Source organism: Tyto alba, unplaced genomic scaffold (assembly GCF_018691265.1).
Source record: "Tyto alba isolate M040663 unplaced genomic scaffold, T.alba_DEE_v4.0 Super-Scaffold_40, whole genome shotgun sequence".
Classification (NCBI taxonomy): Eukaryota; Metazoa; Chordata; class Aves; order Strigiformes; family Tytonidae; genus Tyto; species Tyto alba.
The window spans coordinates 28,901,872-28,921,513 of NW_024881316.1; the positions used below are offsets into that span (position 1 = coordinate 28,901,872).

The 19,642-nt window shown below is 37.6% G+C and overlaps 1 protein-coding gene across 3 annotated transcripts in view; it reads right to left on the reverse strand.

The window, feature by feature from the left end:
* Nucleotides 1-562: 562 nt before the first annotated feature.
* The window catches only part of FBXO25 (F-box protein 25), a 35,811-nt gene continuing 16,731 nt past the window's right edge, over nt 563-19,642 (reverse strand). For 2 of the 3 annotated variants that reach the window (XM_042803448.1, XM_009970532.3), the window contains 5 exons: nt 15,006-15,099; nt 14,100-14,284; nt 12,061-12,243; nt 9,774-9,917; nt 563-1,786 (listed from right to left, as the gene is read on the reverse strand). In XM_042803448.1, the coding sequence (XP_042659382.1) occupies nt 1,697-1,786; nt 9,774-9,917; nt 12,061-12,243; nt 14,100-14,284; nt 15,006-15,099 (696 nt within the window). In that variant the 3' untranslated portion in view covers nt 563-1,696. Of the gene's footprint in view, nt 1,787-4,578; nt 4,606-9,773; nt 9,918-12,060; nt 12,244-14,099; nt 14,285-15,005; nt 15,100-19,642 lie in introns of all 3 variants that reach the window. The other variant, XM_042803447.1, reaches the window with a different exon arrangement.

A 19,642-nucleotide genomic window follows, 5' to 3' on the forward strand; every position in this document is an offset into this window, starting at 1 on the left:
TGAAGAGAAGCTGCTGCTTCCTTAACAAATCCAGGAGCTACAGCAGTGCTTGGGCTGGCAAACAGGCTTGCAGCAATATTCTGAACAAACAGGAATAAGAGTGGATGTCACTGGCTCCACACCTGACCATTACCATAGCTATTAGCAGAGACACCTTAATTGAAAGACAACAACCCCACAAAACCCTGTAGTGAAAAATCCACCTATCACCAAATTCAATGGGTAAGGTTAGTATAGTACATCACTAAAATTTAAGTTAAAGCAAATAAAACAATCTCCTGAGGAAAAATATTCTCTTCTTGTGAAGCCTATTAACAGTCTAGCTATCCTATTAAAAAAAGTGCTAATACAAGCAATTACTGAAAAGCAATGTCACTTGGACTGCTTGTATGCTTCTCATTCCAGTACCAAGTACTACAGAGAGAGGGTTATAGAAAGATCTGGTTATAGAAAGATCTTAAAAATTTAAATTGATTCATCTCTATGCACAAGAGACTTCTAGGAATAATAAATAAAACCATGATTTATTACACTGTACAAAACTAGATTCAGAACAAGCAAGTGCAGAATATAGTACATGATTTATTTTTTCTGTACATTACATAGTATTTGTTAAGTTCCACTGACAACCCCAAAACTTCCTTAGTTTTCCTTTACCTGCCTAAGCCAAGCGATTAATTTTGTTCTACAGGATGGAGGAAAGTAGCTTCCTGGAGAATTTAGCATCTGATTAACCTGGCAGAAGGTGCTTCAGCTCAGATTGACTTTCAGTGTTTCCCATAGCATGTAAAGACTTCCCAGGTTAGAACCTCAGCTGGTAGTAAAATGTCCTGCCACTGTACCAGTCTAGAAACAAACAACTCCACGGTCATTAAATTTCAATAATGTCTTCATCTTAGAAGATTAATTAATGCAGTTGCAGCTGTAGACATACCAAACAGTATAAATGAAGGCTGCAGCTACTATTACAAAAAAAAAAGAAAAAAAAAAAAAAAAATCACTTTCCAGTAGCTCCAGATTGGTCTTGAGTTATACAGGATGTGCTGAGATAGGTTATGTGTTTAATAAAGTCCTTAAGAAAAATAAATATTTTTGCATAATGTATATACAAAGATTGGTTGATTTCCTTCACTTATAGGTCCCACAACAGATATAACCAGAGCTATATTTTATTCACTAGTTCACAATGATTAATGCCACCTTGGTAACTGATCTGTTAAGAGTCCAAGAGAATATTAGCCTATTCTTTGTAATAGTGCAAATTATACAGAGGTGTTTTGAAAACAGTGGCTTAAAGAAAGAAGGATTAACAAAAAAACCCCTCCTTTGGTCCCTGTAAGACTAGTTTAACTCTTCCATGAAGTCTTCAAAACTCCCCCACATAATTTTAACCAACTATTAAGGCCTCAAAAGAACGGACTCGAAGTTAAGATGAAAATGGTCTTTCTTGGACTTGAAAAGAAGTCCACTGAAGATTTCCTGACAGAAATTTTCTTAATGTGTCTCCTTCTCCTCAGCTCTTTTCTGCACCAGAACAATACACCAAATAAACCTGTCTGATAATCTCCCCGGAATCTTTTTTTTTTAAACTACAACAAAACATTACACTTAAATATATTGCACAAAAAGCATAACGTATCCTGTCCGACTCTTCACAAAAATGGCCACAAACACAGGAGAACAGCTACTGAAAATCTCAGAATTTGAAGAGATCAATGAAATGCTGAGGAGATACTGGCATAAGACAGGTGTTTGGATCACTGGCTGTGCAGGGGTGCCCTGTATCCTGCAAAACGAAGGAGAAAAAAAAGTAAGTTGTTTCCATACCCACAATCTCCCCTCCAACCCCACTTAAAAAAAAAAAAAAAAAAAGGCAAAAATTAAATATAGACACATGCAACCACTTCCACTGTAAACAAGAGCAGCAAGTTCCTATCGGTTTAAGAATTCACCATATTTTTCTTTAAAAGTTTTAGACTAAGTTAAGAAAATAGGCCTTTCCGGTTTGACTGTTGTAGTGCAAGGTAGCTTCAGATTTCAGGAAAAAAAACAGCCCACCAACCAACCCTCTCCTACCAAAACCAGAACTTGAATCAGAGCTCTTGAAAAAAGTTTCATATTCCATATCCATTAATTTTTGATACGTGTAATTAAAAAAAAAAATCTGCTTTTTTGAACCTAAATTATCTGTTTAATGAAAATCTGAAATTACTACTTCAAGGGGGAAAATAAGCTCCTTGCTTTCCCATTGAAGGGCAGCAGACACTTCAAAAAACAACAAACCCCAAACCTGAACAGCATGTTTAAATTCCCATTTTTTCTATCTTACTTGTTTTTCCCCCCAACATCTTTTTCTCCTCTTTCACTCCTACCTTTTCCCCACCTGAAGGCATTGCCTTAAAACAGAAGTTAGCAGCCAGGCAAGTTAGGATTATAGAAGACAAGACAGAACAGAAAGGCTTTGTCATTACAAATTCACTAAGCCTGCAGTGCTTGCTTTCTTATTACAGAGACTTGAACTCAGCACAATTGTCTGATTATTTAAGATTCAAATTCCTCTTCAAATGGAAAGTTCAGTTTTGCACCTTATTAGTACCCTCTAAAGGAAGAAAACACTAGAGGTCGAATGAGAAGATTCCAGACAGTTCAGTGGAGACCTTAAACACCTTGATCAGTAACTTTGTAAGGCTTAGAAACTGTCCTCCCCAGGCCTTAAGGGGTTTCTCTCACTTTTCCACTGGTGTTGATGAATTCACCATGTGGGGCAAGAAAAATAGAGTAAATATTAAGTAGATCACAGACCACTGCACTCTTCATTTCTTTCATTTCCATAGGAAATGAAGTTACATGCAATTCAGTTAATAAAAGGACAGAACCTGTAAGTGAATTTTTTTTCTCCCTTGGCAACTTACATAAGGAAAGTGCTGTCAAAGATGCCATGTTCCTGTCCAAGGTGTTTCCAACACCAAAGTGCACCAGGTGAAACACATTCTGAACACTGCTCAGCTCTTCCAATGAAAATTGTTACTCTATAGGTATATTATCTGTATTTTTCCATTAAGTCCACAGATGACTACATAAAAATATCGTGTGGTATCTCCTCATCTTCCCACTTTTTTTAATAATTACTTTAACATCATTTGAGAACCAGTTGTTACATTCATGACACAGAGGGGGAAAAGAAAAAAAAAAAAAAAAAAAAAAAAAAAAGAGAACAGACCAATAGATTAAACACCAGGTGGAACTGCCTGTTTGGGGAAGTTGCAGATGAGAAAGAACAGACTTAAGATCAGAAGTGTTAAACCTAACACATTAATCTGGAGATGACATCTGCAAGGAATAGCTACACCACAGCAAAAAACACTCTCAAATGTATTTGCTAATGAACTATCATCTTCTCTACCCATTGCCATGTCAGTGTCATGTCATCACTTTCCTAGTTCCCAGAACAACACAATCAGAATTAGGATTCTGGGAAAGCATCTAGGGTTTATGCCCTTTCAGTGCTTATTTATACTCCTAAATATTTGGGACAGAATTTGTAACACGCTATCTGCCTTGCTCTGCACATTGTCATAAAAATGCCTTTGAAAGCTCTGCTCAGTCAGGAATTACAGGTCCAATAAAAATCTCAGTAGCATCAGTTCTTAGGGGTTTTAGCTATTAAAAACAACAGAAACAGCAATTTTACAGTGAAAAAGAAGTGATAAGGACTGAAAAGAAGAACGGTAACTGTCCTCTAATTATGAGTATTCCTCCTTCCAAGAAAAATGTATTTCCCTTGCAATTATATTTAATAGTGTTCAAATCATATTGATTTTCAATGTATCTGCTTACAGCTAAACCAGAATTCTTTTAAATTAACAAGAGGATTCACCAGAAGTGTTTACTGGCAAGTGTAGTTGGTTTCATCCTCAAATTTTATCATAACTGGACATTAAGAAGCTCCTGTAACAACTATGGAGCTACAGTCCCTTTCTGTATAATTATTTCCACCATTTCTTCATTCAGAAAGCAACATTATATTTGCTTCCCCCCCAGTCTCCCAAGTCATATGCAGCCTGTTTTGGGAATTTCTTTTTAGAGAGACTCTCATTAAAGTATGTATGACTACAGCATTCCAAGTGGAACAAAATCAATTTTAGTACCTTTGCATTCAAGAAAGTTACCTGAGGTTCACGTTACTCTTTTCAGAGTTAAGGACTGAATTGAATACATCAGGGAGTGCAGAAACAGTTTGTAACACACAGTGCAGAGAAACGTATTTCTTAGCAAAATCTGGCTGATCTCACTGACACCATGCACCTATGTTCATGAGAAGTTGAATTATGGTCCCTACTTTAAAGGGCATTAACAGGGAATATGGCAATAATAAACAAACCTGATGGAAAACTGAGATGGAAAGTCATTGCTACCTTACCTAATAGGGAAACAAGTAACAGAAGTATTCCTGCTGCTAAACTGATGTGGGGAAACAAAATCAAAACAGAGCATCAGACAATTAGAAATGAACATGTTATTCACTTTGACATTACAGAGCAGTCAGCATTGAAAACAGATGAGACACACAGGAAATACCTTGAGTAACAAAGCAAGGTGGTAGTCCTTTGAGATCGTGAAGAAGGAAGCAGGAAGGAGAGCCATAAAGTAAAAGAAGCAGAGTTAAGGTTTACTGAAGCTAAGGCTCATACACCATTTAGAAAATAGTCTTTTATTCTTGCAGCAAATCACAAGCACCTGGAGAACCAAAACCAGCACAAGCCCCAGGACAAGTAAAACCAAACACGAAGCATATCACTTGTGCAAAACAGTTATACTATTTTACATTAAGCCCTGAATGATACTGAAAGAAGAAAAGGTATTCCAGCTTCTGTGGCTGTCTCTGGGATAACTGAAATGTGCTACTGAGTGAGCTATGAAAATAAAAGAACCGCCCGCAATTGCAGTGTTGCCTAGTGGAACAGAAGAAATAGTATACACAAAAAGCATTCACAGAGGCATCAGTAATCAATTTGCCATTACCTTTACACTACTGAAATAAATTATTTTTCTCACTTTCGTCATGGACAAAAACTTTACCAAGAAGTCAGTTCTGAAAGATAAGTCATTTGTCCTAAGAAACTCCTCATCTCCAGATGTTCTATTATAGCACTCTACCTCCTAGAATGAATTTAGGAGTCTCCTTCTTACTGTATTTAACATTACTATGGTCACAGGTTTTAAACAAATACAGGAATAGAAATGCTGCTTCCTGTAAAGCTCTTATAGACTTGTTAAAAGCAACACTAAGATTATTATAGCATACTGAAAAGTGAAAAGTCATTTTCTATCTTCAACTGTTTGCCAATTCAATTCAGTAACCATCAGCCCCTTCTTTTGCAAGGCCTTCTTCAAAAGGACACAAAATGCAGGACTGAAAGCATTTCCCTCTGGTGGGAAGAGACAGCCCCCTCATGTTGCCAGCAATTACTTTACATTAACAATGCCATTAACTGATGAAAATTCTTTTCATCCCTAGCTAGGCCTGTGCTTTGCAGCTATTCCAGAACCTTGCTGCTTTGCTTCTTAAGAAACTTTTAACTCTCAGCGTAAGTTTACCCACAACTAGTTTCTACAACTTGTTCGCATCAAGGATGTCCCTTAGCTTAAATGATTTCCCTAAGCAGTCTCATCTCTATTCATCCTTTCCCAGTCACTGAAAATAATTTATGGAGGGCAGTCACATTCCTTACTAGCTTTAACACAGCTAAATTAAAAGAAATTAACCTCTGCTAGTCTTCTTCATGCCCTGATCACTTCAGTACTTTTTCCTCTGCAACTAATTCAAGAGCAAAGCAAAACACTGGAAAAGGGGAGGAAAAAATGTGCAATACCAAGAAGTATTCAGCTCACTGCCTAAAGTTAATCTGAATGCCCTTGAAAGCAAAAGTGACCTGGTTTTTGAATTGTACCATTAAAAGAAACTGAATTTTTACATATTATATACTATCTGAAGAATCCAGTGCTTTTATTTGTTTCGAAATTCAAACACTTGCTACCTTCCTTCTGTAAAGTAACTGTGATTTCTCTTTTGAAGTTTGTCCTTGGTGTTCAGGTTTTTCAGGTTTTGTGGTTTTGGGTTGTTTTTGTGTGTTGTTGTTTTTTGTTTTTTTGTTGTTGTTGTTGTTGTTTTTTTGTTTTGTTTTGGTTTTTTGTTGCTATATGCCTAATGGAATTATGCAGAGTAAAAGCTTCAGTTGAGAAAAAAACCCTGTACATTAAATAAATATATATATATGTGTGGTTGACATATAATTGTATCTACAATGTATTAATCTATCTAATCAAGTATGATACACAAACTCGAATGAATTGTCAAAGCCTGATAAAAGTTCTTTCTGATTAAGAAATATTTTCACCTAGCACAGAATTTTTCTAGAACTAATAAAGTACCTCCTGTCCTGCTGCTCCCCACTTCGCTTCCCATCTCTCTTTAGAAAGCTTGGAAAAGGATACACATACAAGTGCTTGAAAAAGCAGAACTATTTTTCCCTCCATATAACTGACTAGCACTACTTTACTCACATTTCCCTGTAAACAGAGGGACTGTTTTTCAGACCAATGATTAATGTCTTAGTGTCCCTACCAATAAGGTGCCAGTTGTGCAGAAACCAATTTGTTTAACAAATCTGTTTCAGCCTGATCAAACATTTACTTTAAGACAGTGACAAGGCTTAGACTCTAAGACATAGAAAAGGAAAACTGCAATGCAGGCTCGCAGAATAATCAAGTTGGGAGGCACCTCAGGAGGTCTCTAGTCCAGCCTTCTGCTCAAAGCAGGGTAAACTATGAGATCAGGCCAGGTTGCTCTGAGCTTGATCTAGTCAGGTCTTGAAAACATCCAAGGATGGAAACTGCACAACCTCTATGGTCAAACCATCCCCTTGTCTGGCTGTCCTGGCAGGTTCTTAGGTTACTCTGAAGACATTTTCTCCAGCATCTCCACACAGGGCACTTCCTCAAGCCTCCCTGATTATTTGGCTCTCACCTGAACTCCATCCAGCTTCTAAGTATTTTTTTTTGTATTGGGGACCCCCAGCTGGATGCAGTAGCCCAGATGCAGTCTAATGAGCACCAAGTGAAAAGGGATAATCACTTTCCTCACCCTGCTGACCATGCTTTTGTTACAATAGCTGATCCCAAACACCTGCTATAGCATTTTAGTGATGATGCATGCAATTAATCTATAACCACACCATTACTTTAAGACCTGCTCAAATCTCCAGGATGACACAGTCAGCACTGGAATGGCAATCTAGTAGGTACTGCTCATCAATCTAAACAAAAGTACCTTTAGAATTTACTGTGTTGTGTTTCAATAAAAACATAAAACCACAAAATAAGTGCTGTTATTCCAGTAGTAGATTGGAGTAAGTCAAAGCAACAAGACATCTGCCTGCACAGGTTCACTGCCTCTTACTGTCACACAAGATGTACAAAGTTAAACATTTAATTCCAAACATATTTTAGTCAGTCCTAATATTAAAGTGCTATAGTTTCAATTATACCAAGATCAGAATGAGAGAAATTTACTGTAGAAAGCATTAACCCTTTAGACAGCAAAGCCAGACAATCCAAACAAATCTGACACCAAAAATGCCCACCTGCATGCACACTGTGTGCTTACCTTTAAAATTTCCACTTTCAAAGAGAAAACTTTACCCTACATATTGGGTAACATGATAGATTTATTCCACTGCAATGAACGGTTCTTAGTCATTCTTGACACAGATTCTTCAGCAAATGCCCAGGCTTTTCACAGCAGAAGCCCATTCTGACTACCTGCTTTCCTACTATTAAGTTAGCAAAACATGTCAGTACCTGGAAGAGCTGCTGTATACTCAAATTTAAGATAACATCATTCAGCACCATGATACATCTATGAAAGCTAGCTTATCCTGTTAAACAGCCCAGTTTTTTCTATAGAAAATAAAAAAGCCTCACACTGGCATGCAACTCCACTTAAAATCACAGAAAGACTACACAAGAGCAAGTAATTTCTGTAAATCAGAATACAGGTATTTTCAAGATTTCTCAAACACTTCTTGTTCTTCACTGTTGTCCTGGGTTTGAGTGGTGAGGTTTTTGGTAGCAGGGGAGGGGACTACAGAGGTGGCACCCTGTGAGAAGCTTCTCGAAGCTCCCCTGGCTCCAAATCAGACCCACCTCTGCACCAAGGCCGAGCCAATCAGCTGCGCCTCTGCGATAATGTATTTAAGGGGCCTGGGAAGAACTGGACTTGTGAGGAAGAGTTGTGGCAGCTGTGTGAGCACCAAGGTCAGTGGAGGAATGGAGGAAGAAAGGAGGGGGGGAGGTGTGCAGGAGCAGAGACCCCCCTGTATCCTGTGGTGAGACGGCAGGGCGGCCCCCCCTGCCACCCATGAAGATCTACGGTGGAGCAGATGCCGACATAGGGTCTATGCGGGGCCCAAGACAACTATTTAACCCGTCTGTGCCCAAAGGAGGCCAGGATCCTGTGGAAAGAAGCAGCCCTGGCTTTTGTAGTTCGGTGCTGGGAGGACTGCAACATGTGGGGGTGTCCCATTCTGGAGCAGCTCAGGAAACACTGCATCCTGTGGGAAGGACTCAAGTTGGAGAAAAGTTGTGGAGGACTGTCTCCTGTGAGAGGGGGACTACACTGGAGCAGGGGGAAGAAATTCCTGAAGCTCTCCCCCAGCTCAAGGTTAAATAAGTGGCAGCACTGACTGCACCCCCCATTCCCTGCCCCCTGCACCACTGCAGGGAGGAGGTAGAGATATCGGGAGCAGAACTGAGCCTGGGAAGAAGGGAGGGGTGGGGGGAAGGTGTTCACAAGATGTGGCAATGCTTCTCACTGTCCTACTCTTGTCTGTTAAGTGTTATTGTTAGAGTCAAATTTAGCATTTTTTTGCTTTCCCTAACAAGTCTGTCTTTTGCCTGTGACCACAATGAGTGACTTATCCCTCCCTGTCCTATCTGGAATCCTGAGCCTTTGCTTATTTTCTCCTTCTCAGCACTCGGGGAGAAGGCGGAGTGAGCAGCTTTGTGGTGCTCAGTTGCCCTCTGAGCTCAAACCACAACACTGTCCACTTAGCACTACTCGTATCTGGTCTTTGAGCTGTAAAATTAAAGAAGTCTCACTAAAAGCAGTACTATGTGTTCACACACAAGTTAAACATGAAAATGTCCTACTGAGATTAAAATAATTCTGTACAACAGAATAAGCTTCGTGATAAACATCAAAATCAACGTAAAATGCATTTTGAATGAAGTTTCAAACGTTCCTCCAAGCTGGAGGACAGAGCAAGACTATAAAAATACAGAATTTTACACCAATGTGGTAGGAATACTATAGTAATAAGTTCTCATTAGAGATGTATCAATTGCCATGCCATCATTAGAAAAGGGCTGTCAAAAAAGGCCAACTTCAAACAAGTTTCTAACAACTCTGCATAAGATTAAATAGATATGACGACACAGAGTGCAACTCTTTCCACATGACCCTTTTCCTTAAAATTCTAAGTTAAATTGAGGTTATCAGATATGAAGAGATAAGAATGCTGGATAGAGAGCAACTTTGGAATTTAATAGTGACTCTATATGGAAGTTTTATATATTATTTAGAAGTTAGATATTAGTCATCCAATCACATTTCACATGAGAAAGCTGACAAGATAATCTTAATATTTTTCCTTTCAGATGATCACCAGTAACTGTTTGAACTTATTTCTGATTATCTATTTCAAAGCTCTTACCTTCCAAAACAGAATACTACAGTGTCGACAGAAGTGCAAGGTGTCCCCGTACTGTTCCTTTATTGGGTAATATTTCTGAAGTGCAAAGTACATCAGCTTCCAGTCAATGTGACCTTTCTCTGATGGAATCAAATGCCTACAAAACTGAACATAAAATTAGTATCTTCCTTTAAAATTGTTAAAGAACTAGCTAAATGAGGTAAAGGACTGGAAAAAAAAAAAAAAAGGAAGTTAAACTGAAGTTCTGTAACTGTAATTCTTTGAAGTCAATAAACTGACCTCACAGATCTCTGCAAAGCAGTGAGACAGATCTAGCCACAAAAAAAAGATAAACCACTAAAAATAGGAGGGTGCATATTTGCCAAGAAAAAGTAGACCATACACAGCTGATCTAACTCTACTGTCTTGAAATTATTCTAATTATAGTCAAGATCTATATAACAAAAACAATATTTAGAGCTGTAATTAATTTTATACTTTTTTAAAAACCACTCAGGAATGAGATTAAAAAAAATGATTGTGCACTACAAATAGTGTTTTTCTGTTAAGACAGCAACTGGATTTAAATAATGCTTTTTATTTTAAAAGTATGTGATTATTTTTCACATTTACTTATGATCTCTCTAGAAGGATAGTAATAATCAGTGATTGATGTACTTCTTGAGGACATAATCTGCATGTAAAGATTAGCTAATCCACAATGGCCATCTCTCCCCGGATTAATACACAGCCAAGGTTTATTAAGTATGTACTTGTAAAAGGCTTCTCCCACTCTGTGTTGATTAATACTAATGCATTAAGGACTTTCTCAATTCAGAAGACAACTCCTAGATGGGGAGAATAGCGCTGCCTTCTTGATACCAGCTACAATTCACAGTTTCATAATAACTTCCCTGTGTAGAGTTCTCGTTTTTTCCAAAAGTGCTCTTTGGATATCAAGTATGTTTTTGTGGTTTTTTCAGTGGTTCAACAAATATACTGCAAAGGACAGGAAGAACAACCTAACATGATTCTGTACCTTAAGGCAGTACACTTTCAAACTGAAAAAGCAGAATTTGGGATTGGAAAATAAATAAAATCAATAGATTTCCATTGTTAATAACATAATAAGAAACAGAATGTGAACATTTAGAAATGTAATGGAAAAACTGTGTACAAGTGTCCTTTGTAAGGCACAGGGATAGCTAATTCTACTGAACTGCTTAAATTCACTTTTTCCCAGCGTTACCTTAGTATAACAGCTTCCCCTCCAACCAGTTTTGTCACTGTTCAATAGACCTTACCTCACCTAGCCTCAAAATCTACCCAAATGATACATTAAGCTTAAACTTCTTATCATTGTAACTTCACCTTCCATTCTTCTGAGCTGCTTCTGAAGGAGTGTTTTTCAGTTTTCTTTTGTCTGTCCATATTCCCCATGAAGTTCACTCTAAGGCTTTTCATCTCACCAAAATTCTTATTTGGGTCAACTATACAAGTTAATTGATCTTCACTTTTACTTTTCTTGTTATAATAATACTTAATCTGGTAGTCACCAACCAAACGGTAGCACCACAACCCATCTGATTTAAGAATGCCTATTTTCACTTCCTCCAGTCTGGAATGCACTAGGTTTTTAAAGTTCTTCTTCCAGCTCTGATGAGGTAATTTACATTTTCATAGTTTCATTTTCACATAGTCTGATTTTGTCCCAGCATATATTACTGTCAGAGGATGAATACAGTTCTGGAGGCATTCCTAGATTAATTTAATGCTTTCTATGAGGAAGTGACAGAAAAGTACAATTTCTCTTTTTGTTCTTAATTTCAAAATCTCAAGCATGTGTTCTTTTTTGAAAAAAAGAAAAAAAAAAAAACAACAAAAAACCAAACCAACCAATTTTGGCTTCACTAGACTGTTCAAGTAGCCTAGAAGTTTGAGGAATCTGTTTGCCTACCTTGGTTAGTAAAACACTTCTGCTTTAGGTACTAAAATTAGAAACACCATAGAGGTATCCTCTACCACACCTGCTGGGGATTGTGTAGTTTAACAAAAAAATCTTACAATAGACATTTTTAAAAATAATGCAAGGAAACAGTCCGATAGTTATCCTAAACTCACAGACATGCTTAATACAATTTTTAGTACAAACCAGGCCTCCAAAAAAAAAAATATATAGAACATTGCCACTATTACTGGACACTGTCACAGTTTTAATCTCAAAAAGGTTGAGTTCATACTTCATTATTAGTATACCATATTGCAAAGGTAAGGGCCACATTTATGAAAATTATAGAGAGTTTATTACCTGCTTTTCTGCAAAATGGTACTGGCAGAGCTTTTTCCACAACTGTCTGTCTTCACTGAGCATGTACAAAGTTGGGGTCACTTGACCCAGAGTAATAATGTCCCAGCCATCAGAGAACCTGTATAAGATGTTATTCAGCATATGGACAGGGAGATCGCTAAGCGTAAGACCATTGTTGACTTGCTGAAAATAAGAGTTGAAAACTTTTAACTACAAAAACTTGACACTATAAGGTACAAATCAGATTCTTACTTTAGAGGTATCTCAAGTCTCAGTTTAGTTTGTACAAAACCACTGAGTAATATCTATGGTTAATTCTGTGACACTGTGACTATTTGGCTACTGTTATTCCCTAACTGCTGTCGTTGAAAACTTAAATGACTACAGGCACAGAGACAGCCACAGACTATAGCTTTATAACTTACAGCTTTCCTAGTGTTAAAATAAACATATCCTAAATTCTTTATTTAAATTTCAAATAATTTAAAAACACTTCTCAGAAAATAATTCAAGAGTATGCAGTCTTGAAAACTATGATGCATTCAGTTCCAGCTTTGTGAGAAGTGTGTTAAAACCCTAACTATAATAGAACTATGAACCAATTATAAATAATTTGTAGGATAACTACAGTTTCTCAATTTTTATTAAGAAACAGAGCACGTGTCAATTTGCCTTGAAGACAACTAAAGTACAGAATATAGGACTGAAGAGCTGAAGTACAGAATGAAAACATTATGAAAGTCAGAGGCAGAAGAAGGTTCATTTCTGAAGTCCAGAGACAGTTCCTCTCATGTGTAAATAAGGAATTGTGCAGGGGGTGACAAATCAGAGCACTGAGAAAGCTTTCACTGAGAGCATGCACCTCTGCTGAACTTTCTTTTCAACAGGGTACATCCATGACTGAATCTGGAGCCTCTCCAGCCAGGTGGGACAAAGCCCAGCATGGTTGGCCACAGCGTCCATCCCAGCTGCGAGGGAGGGAGCGTGGGCAGCTGCCAGCCCTGCCGAGCACAGCCCCTGTGCTCCATCAGGCTCTCGCCTGTGTCCGTTTATTTCAGTCATTCATCTCACTTACAGACTAGACTTTCCATAGTGTCATCTGTTATAAACACCTCTGGGACTGTTGTTCTGTTCAGGAGTACACGAGCATTACAGATGCGAGATTTCTCATCAGTTATTACAACCAACAGAGAACCGCTCAGACAGAAGCGGCACGCTGGAAAGAAACAAAAGCAGCAACTGCCATGTTTCCAAACTGTCTATGCTGTCGTTGCTTGGCATATGAAAACTGCTGAGATTGGGCTCCCCGTTTCTCCTTTCCATTCCAAAAATAGCTGTTTTATTCAGATACCGAGCACATACAGCAAGGACAATTTCAAAATTTCACAGCGGAAAGCAAACAAATGAAACAGTTGTATGACTTTACTGTAAGCAATTTCTTGCAGCATTTATTCCTCCAGGAATAACACAGACAGGTTAAAAAAAATTGCCTGCTTATCAGAAGTTTCCATTATAAAAGCCTGGAACACTGCATACCACATGCTTTGAACCAAGTCGCATGATTGGAATCCAGATGCTGAAGTCGTTATTCTTTTTTTTTTTTACAAAATGCAACTATGCTAATGAATAAAGCTGTAAAATTGCTACTCGAATCTTCAATTTTTGTTTTCTTGATCCACCTCTACAATTCTTTTTAGATTTTTATTCTTTCAGTAGTAGAACATTTAATTTGGAATTAATAATTGGTATTTTTTTCCATCTGTATCTGACAATCTAGAGACAAACATTTTGAAGTTTATTTGGGTGAGAAAAACAATTATATCTGTACATCTCTCCTACAAACCAGCAGTGCAGGCACTGTAGCAGCCCTCATTAGGAAAGAGCTACTGAAACGTTACAAAACTAAGTTGATTCCATTTCATTAATTTCATATTACATCTTAAACAGTTTTTAGAGAAGTATTTGTTCACTTACAAATCATAAACCAATGTTCAATGTAACTCCCCTCCCCAATCTTTTAGCATTATTTAATAATGTACCTTGTTCATCTGAAGGTTTTTTAGTTGCTGTTGCCACAGAAGGATAGTTTCTAATCGGCAAATCCAAATATTGATGTTCCCTACCAACACGGATTTTCCTACTCCCCTAATCAGTATACGGAGAGTAGAACTCAGATCCTGTAGAAGATCTTTGATTAATCGTGGATTATATTGGTCTTCCATGACTGGAAAACAAAACCAAAGTTGTATTTGGTTTGTTAACTGAGTTAATCAAGCTAATACAGTTAGCTCAAGCTAATCAAAACTTTTTAGATTAACTCATTACAACTCAACTGTCTGTGTACAAATAGCTGCCCATTCCTACCATTCCATTCATTAATGCTGTTCTGTAAGTGCAAGATCAATAATTAACAATTTCACAGGCAAATGTGAAGTAACATTTCATGCTATGCATTTAATAAACTTAATGATGAACAACTAGTTATAAATCCGATTTCTTCTCTTCAAAGATGATAGTATTACATCTCCATTTAGTGTGGTTACTAGAAATATTTTTTTTCCAATATTATGTAGCCTTTTTTTTTAAATAAACAATAAAGAAAAGCAGTTATGTACATCATGCAAACTGAAAACCAAATGTAGCTGGTCTAAAAGCTTTCACATTTCATAAAGATTATAATTTAATAGTAACCAATAGTTTCTGAATAGAATCTGTTTGTCATTTAATGTCATCATTTTGTTTCAATAGACATGATTCAATAATCAAGAGAAAACAACTTATTGACACTGTGGGATGGGAAGCATGAAACCTTTCACTAATATGCTATTGCTTTGTCTTGCAGTGTAAAAACAGTAATAAAGCTAACAAAAAAAAGTAAAATCAACTGATAGCTTAATCACAGCTATTAAATCTAAACAAGCAGATTACATAACCTTAGGTCTCACCCTTCCGCACAATTTTGTCCAAAATGTTAAAGTAGTTCTTCTGTGCTGCACCACTCAGTGAAGTTAACTGGGATTTTGCAATTAACTGCAAAAGCTAGGACAAAGAATTAAAACTCAGAAGAATGACAGAATTAAAGGATGGTTTCACATGCATGCTTTCGGTACATACATTCACCTACAACAGCCTAAAGCACTGCAACGGTATCTCATGAAAACATAACTACAGAGTTCAGAAAACGAAGCAAGACAAATGCAGAAAGCTTTAGGCATTCCCACTGCCATCCCATGAACAACTCATGAGATGAACATTTTCAAAATACTATACAAATACTAGTGTATATCTCTGTGATAGAGCACGTGCCATATAGTCTCTATAAGCTGTAATGGAACAATGGAGGGAGTCTGTTTTAGAGGCTCACAAATAGAAATGTAGTCTTTGATGCGGCTGGGTCCTGAACTCCCTGACAGACTTGGTGGCCAGGAACATCACTCTGAACTGATACCAACTACTAGACTTCCAATTTCTGAGTGAAAGTATCATACTGGTCAAAACCCATGGTGTGATGGACTTAGCACACTACTTTCTGCTCATGGAGAAGAAATGCCATATTCTACCTAAACTGGGAGGGGAGGGAAATAAATCTGTATTACTCCCACATTCAGGTCCCTGGTAAAAGAAACCGTATTAATCTAATAATGAACAGTACACCTACTGTATTAGTAGCTTTCCCTTAACTATATTATGAGGGTCTCCTAGCTGTCCACACGTTTCTCTCTGGAACCACTGTGAACAGAACGAGTGGTGAGAACAGTGGGAATGGTCTAGGGGAATAACCAGAGTAGCTTAAGTTCCTGCTGCACATGAATGCCAAGCTATAGCTGCTAGAGCTTGGCATTCTGCCTTTCTTGATTTGTATCTTGCTATCTTAAATGCAACAAGCAGAACACACATAAAAGTAACTATCACTGTGTTCATGCATAACTAGGAATAATTCTTGCCATTCTTGCTCCATTCTGACATTTGGCTTTTACATTTTAGATTCATTTTTGCAGCTGATGCGGACTCTGGCTCTTCAACAGAACATGGTGTCTTAGTATGGAACAGAAGAGTGACTTTGATGTTATGACAGTACTGCAATGTTTAGAAGTGTGGCACCAAGCTTGACAACTGCGATTCATAACACTGAGTTCAGAACGAGTGTTCTCAACACATCGGAAAGGGAGAGCAGGGAGCCGAAACCCGCATCCCCTACAGAGGGCTTGAACCACTAACCTGCCGAGCCATGCTTTGTAGGACAGCATCAACTACAGGCACAGAGGGTGAACAAAGATTAAGCCTGCCAAAAATTATTTCTAACACACTGATTTGACACTAAATTCAACGTTAATTTTCCTTTGGAGGAAGAGAGAATACACCTGATCTCTCCCTGATAATGTTCCTTCTGGCTTCTCTGCGTGATCCCTGACAAAACATTATGTGCTATGAAAGGAGGAAATAATTCTCCTGATGTATTTAAATACAAGCAATCTATTTATACAGTTTTTGAGACTAGATATCAGGACCTCTTTCTTGGCATTTTCAAAGCCTTTTAGTTAGAGTAATGGTTTAGAGCACACTTTGAGGTCTCTGGCAGTTTGCCATTCAAGCAAGTATGTACATTTCTCTTGATTAATTTAAAAAAATTCAGTTATGTCACTCAGACTAAAGATCAAATCAAAGAAACAAATTCCTCCTAGCTGACTGTAATGAAGATTCCAATTTCAGTGGCGGTTAATATGCAAGAATTAAGAGAGTTTTAGCAGGTGCACAAGTACAAGGATCTGACACGTGAGTTCAGTCTTACTAATACATGCATAGCCATGGCTTATGTTGTCTACTACAGATTAAAACTCTGAATGGATCAACTGTTTATTCAAAAGGAAACAATTTGGAGAAAGACCATCCATATCAAACTCAACGTACCAGACATTTAACAGCTAAGAAACGACCATTCTACTACAGCACAGACAAGTACAGGAAAACAGCTGATCCTGCCTCCTCCTCCCACTGCCCACCCTAAAGGGGTCCTGGGCTGACATATATATTAACTTTTAATAATGATTAAGAGGTATTCAACTGGAGAATAAAAATAGATCATCTTCATGGTCTAAGATCAAAGGAGAGCTATCCAGTACAGCTAGGTATTTAAGAAGTATCTTCTTGATTTGTATCTTGCTATCTTAAACGCAACAAGCAGAACAACACACACAAAAGTAACTAACACTGTGTTCATGCATAACTAGCAATAATTCTTAGAGGAGAAGAAATAGGAACTGCTGCACTGCATTAAGTGAGATCTACACAAAACATCTCCACCATTAGAAATATCAGGGAAGTAAATGAGAACTTGTATAAAGCAGATAGGCATGGAATGACCTGCTTCTTACACTCGATCTCAGTTGCAGACTGGCTTAAAACCTGATAGAGCAGATTAAACATCCTTTTTAAAAATCTGTTGCAATTTCACATATTACTGACATCCACACAAATGTTTTGTTAGATACACTACCACAAATGTTTCTCAAGTCAACAAGTTCTATGGCTACACAAAGAGCAGCAGCTGTCACTCATACTGAACACATTTATTAGCAGCTCAGTAACTTTTAAGGTCTTAGATGTAAAGTTTCTGCACCTATTGAAAAAGTCAGTTTGCCTCCATCACCTCAGAGAAACTAATGCAAAAATATATTTTTGTAATTGTAAAACATTTCTAAAATTTTTAAAATTTCAAATAAATTCTAAAATGTTAAAAGGATTTTGGAAGTCTGTCTGCTATTCCAAGTTCACCCTAATTTCTTAGGGTCTACCATTATTCTAGTAGTGGTTTGGATCACAAAGCCAATTTCTGAATTTTAAAGTATTGCTCCTTTTTCAACAATCTTAAGCCTGGCTAACTAAACCAGCCAGTCAAGCCCAGGCTGGATGGGGCTTTGAGCAACCTGGTCTAGTGGAAGGTGTCCCTGCCTGTGGAAGGGGGGTTGAAACTAGATGATCTTTAAGGTCCCTCTGAACCCAAACCATTCTATGATTCTGTGATTTTATATCCTTTGGCAAACAGAAGAGAAACTGGTCAATGTGCTTATGTTAGATTTTGCACTTTGTTCCAATTAACTGTTCTGAGCAACCCCACTTAGGCACTGCAGCATCTAAAAAGCATGTAAAATTGTAGTTCTGCAGTCATTCTACCTGTTTACCATTCAAGTGAGGCACTCGAGGTTGACACCATTTACAACACAAATCACCTTTTTAAGGTGCTTTTTTTCCTCCTACTGATTGAGGCTGAAAAGTCTCGGGAAAGATCAAGGTTCTTGTTTCTGCTCCCAAAACAGCATTAAAAGCAATGTTCTAAACCACATTGCATACCTATACCAAAAAAATCTTCAATGGGAATAACAGGCAAGTACCCTAACCACTAGCCTGGTTAGGCCCGGTCCTTGTTTTTCTGGAAGTATAATACATTGTCTCAGTTTCATATGGATGAGTAGAATGTGTTTTCTCTCCAAATATTCCACAGCCTAGTGGTAAAGGTGCTCTCCTGGTATGTTTATTGAATTTTGATTTGGGTCTTTTCAAGTTCTGGATGCATTCTAACCACGTTATCTGTGAACAGCCTCACCACTGAACTGAATTCTAGTCCTAATGTGTCTCACATTTTTGAGCTTCACTAGGAGTTGGGACAAAAGCACTTTACTACATCAAGTTAGACGACAAAAAAACTTGGGGCTGGGGAAAGATCAGTATCTCCCAGAACAGGTATTTCCAAGTGGGCAGCTGGTGAGGCACTGAAGAAATTAAGGCATAACCTTACGTGGCTCCCTAAAGTACAAGTTACATACTTTTGGAAAGCAGGAAGACAGCAATGTTGTCCAGAACTTACAGGTTCCATGCACGTATATTTCAACTTAAGACCTGACCCAGAGAAGCTAACATAGTGAGAAAGGGACTTTCCAAGAAATCGTGAGATTAGTATATCATAATAGTTTCTATAAACTTCATGTCATTGCGTTATTTGTAAAATACAACATGCAATAAAACTCATTTCTGGAAGAGAGAAAAAAGAAAAAAAAGGAAGACTGAAAAAGCTGGAGTCTCAAGTTTTAAGGGATGTTAACAAAGGTAAATGCATATATATCTTGTCCTAGCTTAGATAAGGTGTGCAATGAATCACAGGACTATTAAGAAACTGCAGAACAAACAAACTGCACAACATTTACACATCAAATATTCTTCTGGAAATTGCTATTTTAAGCACATTTAAGATGAAGTAAAGTATATTTAAGATGTATTACACTTTGCTATTTTAGGTTGTATAGGAATTATTTTGCCTTTAAAGAGTTTACTACCCAGACTTATGAACAATGACTGAAACTACCATCAGTGTTTTCCTGTAAATACATAGCATACTGGCTGTCACCATCCTTCTCAAGCTATAGGCTTTCATAGAACAATATAACAACTTCTCACCAAAGAAAAATAACTCAGTTTAAAGATGCTTCATGCAGTATAAATTACAGATGAACAGGCTATTCATACAGTCATAAATCATCAGTTTTTCAGTGCAAAATTATTTCTTTTGTACACATAGGCACATCAGCAA